Below are 10,731 nucleotides of genomic sequence, written 5' to 3'. Positions count from 1 at the left end.
TATGTTTTGTAACATAAGAACCAACAATGTATAAAGAAGATATTAAAGGTTAACAGTGTTCCCTCCTTTCCAAGCACACCTCTGTCTGTCCCTGTCGCAGGTGGGACACCAGCATGAACACTTCCGTGCATTTCCCACCAGCTCTCTCTGGGCTCGCAAACCTGTCCACCCAAATATACCTACAAAGAGTGGGGCCACCCGCACACACTCGTTGCCACATGCACACTTTCCGCCCTGAATCTACTTTGTACTTTTTTTGTCCACTTTGGTAGACATAGACCGAACTGGCTCCTCTTCGGTGCTTCAGCTTGCACAAGCGGGTGACAGGTATGTTGGCTCTGTCATCACTGTCTTACACCTTTCCTGATTGATCTTTCCCGAAGTGATTGGACAGCCTCTTTAAAAAACAAGTTTATCTGTGTGTTATTTTTAGGTGGGGGCAAAGAGAGAGAATCCCAGGCTAGTTCCGCACTGTCAGTGCAAAGCCGAATGTGGGGCTTGAACTCACTGACCATGAGATCATGACCTGAAGGGAAACCGAGAGCCGGCTGCTTAACCAACTGAGCCGCCCAGGTGCCCCGGAAGAAAGGGTTCCCTGACCGGGAACAGAGCAGCCTCTTGAAGCTTCCACATTCTTCAGACTCCACCTCCTTCATGAGTGGGGTGTTTCCATCCCTCATAGTCCTGGAGACCTGAGAGCTCTGGCCACAGTCCCTTACAGGTCGAGGCCAGAGGGAGAAAGGGATGGACACTTGCTACACCTGCTAGAAACCACACAATGTCTGTTACTCCTCATAAGACACTGTGAAGGGGTAGTGACCTCACTTTACAGATGAGGGGGCTCAGGATTGCAGAGGTTGATGGCCTCGTGCATGGACTGAGCTAACACATGGTGGGACCAGATGATACAGGACAGTCTGTTCATATTCGTGCAGGAGGGGCAGGAACCACAGGGTTGTCCATCTTCAGACTGGACTCCAGGGCTAGGAAGGTCTGTGGAGTCTGACATCATGACACGGGCCACAGAGAGGCCCCAGGAGCAGCTGGTCAGTGGCCTGGCCCCAGAGAGCTGAGCTTTGGGAAAACCATTCCTGACCCGAGATACAGCAGAGACACAGGGACGGATAAATGGAGACAGGGGAATCTGTGAGAAGTGATTGTTATAATGAGGGCAGGGGAGAGGCAACTAAGTGGTCACCTCATGCATACGGAACAGATCGGCAAACGATGTCCGTTCCAATCCAAGCTGATTCTCATCAGTTTGCCTTGTAAGTGGTTGGAAAATGGGAAAACTTACAAAGAAGGTGAAGCTAACATCTCCACTACCCTCTTCCTCATGAAGGCCAGTGGCAAAGATGGAAAGCTGGAGGTGCGGCTAAGGGGGCGCGGTGGACTAGTTTGGGGGTACCCTAATAAATCACTCAGTGTGCAAGGAGACGCACAGGGACCAGAAGCAAGCCGGTTTGCCGGCCTCACAGGCTGGAGACATCTTACCTTGGTTTGGACAGGACTGTGGCTACTGTTCCTCGTAGGAGGGGGCCATCGATAAGGCTTCGAAAGTCATGCCCAGGATGAAAATGAGCAGCTGGTCAGAGTGCAGCCTGCTGGGGCCCCACGGATCAGTTTACCCCCCCCCCCATCTTTACTGCCTACCTCTCACCAGGATAGCAAGAGTAAAACAGCCTGACCCCTTCTCCAGGGGACATTTGGGACATTTATTTACTTTACAAGGGACTTAGAAACACCAGAATCACCACGATAAGGAGCTGAGGATAAAAAGCAGTATGGAGGTTAATGAACTGATTAGAAGGAATTCTTTTAAACTCCAGAATTTATAGAAACCCCAACTTAGACCAATACCTGCCAGCGGCACCGTCTCATTCCTCACAGCTCTGAGCTGTGAATTCGAACAACTTTCAGGACAAAGATGTGGCCGCCCAGCCCCCACAAGTCCTGTACCCAAACCGTGGCTTCGACCAGGGGAAAAGCAGGGCTGGGGTCGAAATAGAAGCTGCAGAAGGAAGTGATGAGGCCAGAATTCCAGCCCTCAGGTTGGAAGTGCCGTGCACACACACACACACACACACACACACACACACACACACAAGGAGAAGTCACCAGACAAGGGGAAGGCCAGACACCCAGTGTGGGGTCCAGCAGCTGAGCGCAGGGGCCAGAGGGCTCACGACCAGCGGACCTAAGAGAGTCTGTGTACATGACAATCTATTTTTGAATGACCAGTTTCCATTCATTTTATGCCTCGCAGTTTTTTTCCTTTAACATTTCTGAATATGAACGACACTCATCTTTTCTCTTCCCTAAGGGTCATGATGGAATGGTACATCTTGAAATGGCTGGCGCCTTAGATTTAATTCATTAGTAGCAGGTGAATGTGCAGCTCAGTGATGTCACTAAGAGAACCGCCTTGTGCACGAGGGACCTCCCTCCTCTCTGCTCAGGCTCAGGAGAACCTGATGTGGTGAACATCCCAGTCCTGTCCAGACCCTGCCATGGGCACCAGGCTCCTCTGCTGTGCGGCCCTCTGTCTCCTGGGGGCAGGTGTGGCCTCTGAAAACCAAGGAATTTCAGGGAGTGTGTGCGTGTGTGCGTGTGTGTGTGTGTGTGTGTCTGTGAGTGTGCGTGATGATTATGTACAAAGATTATAGTTGATTTCCTCCCCACTGTTCCCAACCTTGTCTCCACAGGTCACACAGGAGCTGGCGTTATCCAGTCCCCCAGGCACAAGGTCACAAGGAGGGGCTGGGATGTGACCTTCAGATGTGATCCAATTTCTGGTCACCGTGTCCTTTATTGGTACCGACAGGCCATAGGGCAAGGCCCGGAGTTTTTAATTTACTTCCAAGACGAGGACAAACTAGACACAACAGGGATGCCCAAGAATGGTCGGTTCCAGGCGAACAGGTCGGAGGGGACCTACTCCACTCTGCAGATCCAGCGAGCGGAGCCGGGGGACTCGGCTGTGTACCTCTGTGCCAGCAGCCCTACCACAGTGGGGCACAGCCGCCGCCTTCCTCTGCACCAACCTCAGGTGCTCGCTTCTCATAGTTCATAAAATCCCCACACAAGGGAACTGCCTGATTCCTCTTCACCAGGGGTAATATGTGGATTTGGGACTTCAGCTCTTCTTCTGAATACATTCACAATACCAGAACTTCTATGGAGTTACACTAATTTTGGCTTAGGTGCTTCTGGGATTCCTTTATACAGTTCAAGATTCTAAGGGTGCCTGGGTGGCTCAGTCGGTTAAGCATCTGACTCTTGATTTCAGCTCAGGTCATGTTCTCACAGTTCGTGAGTTCAAACCCCACACTGGGCTCTGTGCTGACAGTGCAGTCTGCTTCCGATTCTTTCTCTCGCATTCTCTCTGCCCTTTCCCTCACTAGCATTCTCTCCCTCTATTAAAATAAATAAATAAACTTTTTTAAAAAAGATTCTATAATTGGGATAGAATAGCAGAGCTTAGACTCAGGTATAGTGAAATAGTCTCTTGTAAAACGATAACGTTTCAGCACATTTATAATAAACTCCTATTACTCAGTGTCACTAATTCAGGCCACGCTCTGCCCAGGAGTGGGCCGGCCAATATGGAACACTGCTAAGGCCATATGTAGCTACCAGCCCTAAAGAGAAATAAATTAGAATCCTTAGTAACAATTTTCATTGGTATCATTTATCCAGAACAACCGTCAGCCGCGGCAATGCACATTAATATGTTCACATGTTGCATTTTTACTTCTTGACAATCTTGCAGTCATTCTGTGTTTAATTTCTTTGCTAGTGTTTTTTATTTTTTAATAGAGGCCCAGCTTGGTTTTCATAACACATACCTCCCCTTGAGAAGGTGTTAAAAGGAAGTGATTCAAAGAAGATCTGAATGACAGTTATTATCAGCCATTTGGGACTCTGAGATTTCCAGAGGAGCTGTGTGAAGTGATGCTCCGACCACAGGTATAGGAGGGTTTCAGCTGGTGCACACGCACATGCACACACTCACATGTGCGCATGCTCACATGTACACACACGTGCACACACTCACACATTCTCATGTTCACACATACATGTACACATACACATGTGCACACACTCACACGTGCTCATGCTTACATATAAATGAACACACACACGTGTACCTACTCATGGGCACTCATGCTCACACACGTACACACATGCTTACACTGTGATTACTTTTCCACTCTCTTAATGGTATCTTTTGATAAACAGACATTTTTCATCAAGAATCATTCCATTTTGCCCCTTTTTGATTTCCATTTTGTATTCTGGTGTCTGGTTTAGGAAATCTTTTCCTACTTCAGAATGATCATGCTTTCTTCTAAATTCTCTATATTTTACACCTTTTTACATTTAGATCTGCAGTCCAACTGTTGTTAATTCTTCGCATATGAATTGGGGAAGGAATCAATATGTTTTTCCATATGTTTTTTTCCAACTGACCCAATACTATTTGTTGAAGAATACTTTCCTCACTGCTCTGTAATGTCGCTTTTGTCATAAATCAGTAGTTGTATATGTGTGGGTCTGTTTTCTTACATATCTAATCTGTTACATTGACCTGTTTTGTCGGTTCCTGCACAAATAACACACTGTCTGGATTATTATAGCTTTAATAGTTCTCGATATCTGGAAGTCTAATTTCTCAAGCCTTGTTCCTTTTTACTAAGAGTTCTTGACCACTCTTGACCCGTGTGTAGTTTTTCATACATGTTTAGAATAAGTTTGTCAAATTCTTCAAGAGTAAATACCTGCTAGGAATTATTTGCGTTTTGTTTCCAAGTAATTTAACAATTACAGAATAAAGCGAAGAATATCTTGGAAGTATAGAAACATCTAGCATCTAAAAAGGTTAAATACACAATGTTTGGAATCTAATCAAAGATTATCGGCATGCAAAGAGGCAGGAAAATATGACCCATAAGGGGGAGAAAAATCAGTGAACAGAAACAAGCCACCTTATGACAAATTGGTAGACAAAGATATTAAAACAGTTGCTATAACTATACCCTATGTGTTCAAAATTCAGTCAAAATCCAAATCAAACTTTAAAAAACTATCAATGTCATTTACCATATCAAACACTGAAAAGGGACAATCATATGATCACCTCTACAGATGTTCAAAAACAGTCGAAAAAGCCAACGTCCATTGCTGATAAAATCTCTTCGCAAATAAGGAGACTTAGAAACTTCCTTCTCCTAATAAAGGATATGAATTTAAAAAATACGGTTTTTTCAGGTAGACGATGATAAGTTAAAGATGCCTATTGTAATCCCTAGACCAAACACTAAAAGTAGCACAAATAGAGGAAAATTGTCTGTCCAACAAATGGTTCCAGAAGAGCTGTATGTCCGCATGGAAAAAGGATGAATCTCAACACTCATCTCACACCATAAATTCAGATTGGGTAAACTGAGGCCCACAGCCCAAACATGGCCTAAGTCAGCTGCTATTTTTATAACCTTTTAAAATGTTTATGTGTATGTGAGAGAAAGAGAGAGAGAGAGAGAAAGAGCAATCAGGGGAGGGGCAGAGAAAGATGGAGACATTCTGAAGTAGGATCCAGGCTCTGAGCTGTCAGCACAGAGCCCAACGAGGGGCGGGAACTCACAGACTGTGAGATCATGACCTGAGCTGAAGTCAGACACTCAGTTGACTGAGCCACCCAGGCACCTCATCAACCTGCTTTTATATGACCCCAAAGTTAATAACGGTCTCTGCATTTATAATGGTTAAAAAGAATTTAAAGACTGATATTTTGTGACAGATGGTAATTGTATGAAATTCAAATTTCAGTATCCATAGAGTAAGTTTTGGTGGAGGACCAGCCATGCCCTTTGCTTCACGTTTTGTCTCCGGCTGTGTTTGCACTAAGATGGCGGGACAAGTGGTGACAAGGAACCCCTCAGGGCAGCACTCTGACATCGTGTGCTCTCTGACCCCTAACAGACAAGGCTTGCTGGCCCTTCCCATAAAGAAAAATCATTATGAGCTGGGTCAACATTACAACGATCTCTACAGCTTCTGAACTATACAGCTTCTGAAAGAAAACACACCGCATTCTCTTCCTGACCTTGAAGTGGGCAAAGATTTCTTGAAGAGGACACAAAAAATGTTCTCATCTTGAAAAAAGTAAGGTTTTCTTTATCGAAAAGTTAAAAATTCTGTTCTTCAAAAGATATTAAGATAGACAGATGGCTATCTGAGAGAGGACAGGTAATCACAAGGAACAGAATTCCTAGAGGTCAATAATATAAAAAGACAAGCAACTCCATTTTTTAAATAGAGCAAAAGATGTGAACAGGTATTGAATGCGTGCATGTGCGTGTGCAAGTAGGCACTTCCGTCTTCATGGGACTGATGGGTTTATTTCCTCAGCTGCTTAGAATTTTTGCTGCTAGAACTCTACGGTCAACCACTTGCGACACTTTTTGACCAAAGTCCTATCCCTCCCCAGGGCAGCTGGCGTCTGATGACTGCCTCATCTCCCCTTTCCTAGAACACTAATTGATGAGATTTGGAAGATTTATTCTTTTCTTAGAAAAATGTTTGCTTCATGCCTCCCTCATGAACATGTGCAAAAAGTGAGCTTGATACAGGTGAGTGTCCAATCCCCAAGAGCTGGGCGGCTCTAGCAAATCCCGGTGCCCAGTGCTGACAGCACCTGGCCTGCTTGGGCCACTTGAGGGCGCTGTGGGTCCAGTGAGTGAGCCACGATGTCAGCGGCTGGGAGAGGGAGGGTTAAGGAGAGGCAGTGTCTTGGTCTGGAGGCATCAGAGTCAGTGCTGGCCCCCCGGGAAGGGCTGATCATAGTCTTCTCGCATGAATGATGCTCAGCTGTGTTTGCCAACAGGGAGCTACAAACTCCACGTTTCTTGGTGTAAAGTCCTTTCTCAGGGCCTCCACTGGTACAGAGTGTGACGTGGTTTCAGGGGGCAGCCTGGATAACCCAAACCAGGTGCAGAGAGAGGATCCCAAAGGAAAGCAGAGAAGCTATGGGCAAGGCCTCCTGGCCCAACGCTGCCCAGCCTGGCTTAGCCCGGCCAGCACCCCTGCACGATAGGCCTGTAGACAGGATGGAGGAGGGCGTGCATCTGCTGAGCCTGTCCATGCAGTGCAGAGTGCCTGCGGGACCCTGCACAAGGACAGTGACATCAGAGCAGTGACATCACAGGCAAGCCCTCCAAACAGAGAAAAGGGAGGAGACCAGAGCCCTGAGGAGGAAGATGGCAGATCCTGTGCTGCCTGAGTTGGCCAGGGGCGTCCAGCTGCTCTGCTGTGTGGCCCTCTATCTCCTGGGGACAGGTGAGTCCTGAGCTCAGGTGGGACATCCCTTGAACTGCCGCTAGAATCTCAAGCTCCTTCCTGGACCACGTCGTCAGCCACTCTCTCCTCCCTCCACAGGGCCAGTGGGTGCTGAGGTCACCCAGAGCCCCAGACACCTGGTCAAAGGCAGCGGGGGAAAGGCGGTTCTGACATGCCATCCTATCTCTGGACACAGAAGTGTGAGCTGGTACCAGCAGGCCCCGGGGCAGGGGCCCCAGTTCCTCATTGAGTATTATGACCAGGAGCCAAGAGAAAAAGGAAACGTCCCCACTCGCTTCTCCTTTCAACAGTTCAGAGACTACAGCTTCCAGTTGAACATTAGCTCCCTGCAGCTGGGAGACTCAGCCTCGTATCTGTGTGCCAGCAGCTTAGGCACAGCCCTGCGGCGAGACCGACTCTCTGTACTCAAACATTCCTGTCCCAGCTGAGGATGTAAAAGGGAGAGGTGAGGGGGGCTGAGCCAACTTCCAGCAATGCTCCTAGTTTTTTTCCCAACACTCTGCCTTGCCGAGCTCAGCCGGAACACTCCTGAACATTTTGGGGCCCAGATTCCATGAATATTCTCGCGGTCCTTAGCAAGTGTCAGGAACTCGTGCGCTGTGCTAGAGTGTCTGTGTATGGTATGTGTTTTAACACAAGGTAGACAGTAGTGTGTCCATTTCACAGATGAGGAAGATCTTCGGATGTCATATTATAGACAAGAAACAGTAGCTCATGGACTTTCCAAAGATTTCATATTTCAAGTGGCAGAGGCAGGAGCCAAGTCTATGTCTCCATGCCTCTGAAATCAACATTTCCCTAAAATTCCATGATCTTTCCTGGGCCTTAGTCCATATGACGTAGCAGAGCACCATCTCTTCCATTTCAGGATCAGCTGAACTGTGTAGGGAGGTCACACGTCATGATGTGGGGTAACTGTAGCTTTTGCCTGCCCACTTCTAGGACTAGCTTCAAGCCAGAGAATGTGTGTTTGTCCTGTCTTAGTTCCATTAGAGCAGAGTCAGGGTAGCCCCAAGATAGGAGCTAGGTGACTAGAGGGCTTCTAGCCTATCAGAGGATTTAGCCAAGGAAACAGGAGCTCTCTGGGAATTTCAAGCAGAATGAGAGTTAACACGGGGAAGAGTGTGTTTAAACCATTGGAGGTTCTGGAAGGCGAGGAGGTGTCTGGAGCCTGCAGCTCCCCCTAACGCCTAGCACTTTCGATCAGAAAAGCTGAAATTGTGACTTCTTCCCAGGTCGGTAACTGCAGAAAACAGCAGAGAATCACAGCCAGAAAGTGGGCGGCGTTGCCATTTACAGCTGGCAGGTCCAGGTCTACTAGCGAACACAGTCCTGGTCCTTTTATGTGAAGTTATTGATAATTCCCTTTTAACTCTGCTCCTTTTATGTGAAGTTATTGAAAATTCCCTTACGTGTTGCCCATTTTCTCTGTGCCCTATAATTAGTTTGTTTTAAGTTTACTTATTTGAGAGAGAGAGAGAAAAGGCACGAGTGGGGGAGGGGCAAAGAGAGAGGGAGAGAGAGAGAATTTCAGGTTGGCTGTGCAATGTCAGGGCTTGAACTCCTGAACCGTGAGATCATGACCTGAGTCGAAGCTGGACGCTTATCCGGCTAAGCCACCCAGGGGCCCCAGTGTGCCCTATATTTAAGTACATTATTTCAATTAGTTTTCTTGAGACCCATGTGACATAGAACAATTTACCCACGTTGCAGGTGACGACGCCGGTTGTTAGAGTTTAGGCGATTTGCTGACGGAGGCACAGCTCACAGGTAGCAGGTTGGCACACAAACCTAGGCCACGCCGACCCTACCGCTGCTCCCTTCTGCATTTTGGTAGAGGGCGACCTCTTCACGAGGGGAACATTGACCCAAAAGTGCCTTTCAGAAACACTGGCCCTGACACTTTATTCGCCTTTCTTCTGGGAGGACTTCAGACGCTTGATTCTTGGTGCTCGTATTCTGACCTGCCTTGGACTGGCGACCTCGGGAAATATTTGGGGGGGTTTTCCTACTTGTAAACTGATGCCAATAATATGTGTCTTGCAGAGACTTTATGAAAGAAAAAATTAAAACAAATTCCCCAAGACAAAGTAGAGGCCCAGGAAGTCTTAGGGCCCCTGTTAAGTCGGATAAATCTCCGGTCCAGCACAGTTATTTACTGGGTGCCATTCTGGGATCAAAGACAGGCACGGGTTACTCTTGCCTGACTCACCTATGTTCCAGACACAAAGTCATCTGAAATGTAAATACGGTTGTCTGATCATTTATTATGTGAAATTCACTGCCCAGAGGCGCCCCGTAAGGGAACACAAAAATGAGGCCTGTGACCCCCCTTGATGTTTGATATTAAGTCTGTTATGCAAGAAGGTGTGGTGCAGAAAGTTGTGGCCTCAGTGCGATTGGTGATCACACAAAAGGCCTGGCAGAAGGGACAGTTTTGACAGTTTCCAGGGGTGACCGGGTGGCTCAGTCAGTTAAGTGTCCAACTTTGGCTCAGGTCATGACTTGGAGTCCTGCATCAGGCCCTGTGCTGACAGCTCAGAGCCTGGAGCCTGCTTCCGATCCTTTGTGTCCCTCTCTCCTTCTGCCCCTCTTTCACTTGTGCTCTGACTATGTTTCTCAGGAATGAATAAATGCTAAAACATAAAGGGGGGAGGGACAGTTTCATTCCAGAGAGTCCATCATGGCGGGGCCTCAAGTGCCTTCTGCCCCACCTCTGATTTCAGCCTCCACTACTGTGCACACTACGTTCATGCAAGTCTGCTTCTGTTCACCTTGTGCTGACAGCACCCATCTTATGCATCCCGGGATTCCTCTATTTTCTGCCCCGGGGCCGTCTGTGACATCATGGGAGCCTGCTTAGCCTGTAGAGAAGGGCAGCCAGAGCTGGAGGAGTGCTAATACTCCAGAGGGGCAGGAGCCCAGAAAGCTCCAGTGTCTGCATTCAGGATGAAAATGTAAGGAGGGATTTCATGGGCTTCTCAGAAGCCCAGTGCAACCCATCTCCTCTTGCCCCAGCACATCCTCAACATTGTACCTTTATCCTGATTTTTTCCTTCCCTGTTTCATCCTCCCTGCTCTCTGACAGTGCTGGAATGAAATGACCATCACAAGACCTTTCCCTTTGGAAGAGACCGCCATTTTTCTTTCATTCATATTGCCATCCATCCAGAGTCTTATAGTAACATATATGAACGAATCTTTTCCCAGTTCATTTTGGTTTATTTTGAATTCCCAACAGACTTATATGGGTCTCTACTCCCTTGAAGCTCCAGAGCTATCTGTAACTGAATAGATTAGGGTTATGTTTATAGGAGGAGAGTCTGCCTGGACTTTCTTCATGAATTCAACCAATATGTATTGAATACCAGT

General features: G+C 47.3%; 1 gene segment (V, D, J or C); it reads left to right on the top strand.

Moving 5' to 3' along the window:
- Nucleotides 1–7,104: 7,104 nt before the first annotated feature.
- Nucleotides 7,105–7,823, top strand: LOC115277909. The segment is given in 2 exon segments: nt 7,105–7,338; nt 7,438–7,823. Coding segments are annotated over 2 exon segments (429 nt in total).
- Nucleotides 7,824–10,731: the final 2,908 nt, after the last annotated feature.

Source organism: Suricata suricatta, chromosome 2 (assembly GCF_006229205.1).
Source record: "Suricata suricatta isolate VVHF042 chromosome 2, meerkat_22Aug2017_6uvM2_HiC, whole genome shotgun sequence".
Lineage (NCBI taxonomy): Eukaryota > Metazoa > Chordata > Mammalia > Carnivora > Herpestidae > Suricata > Suricata suricatta.
Note: the sequence above shows the minus strand (reverse complement) of the source record. Positions and strands in the feature narration are given on the sequence as shown.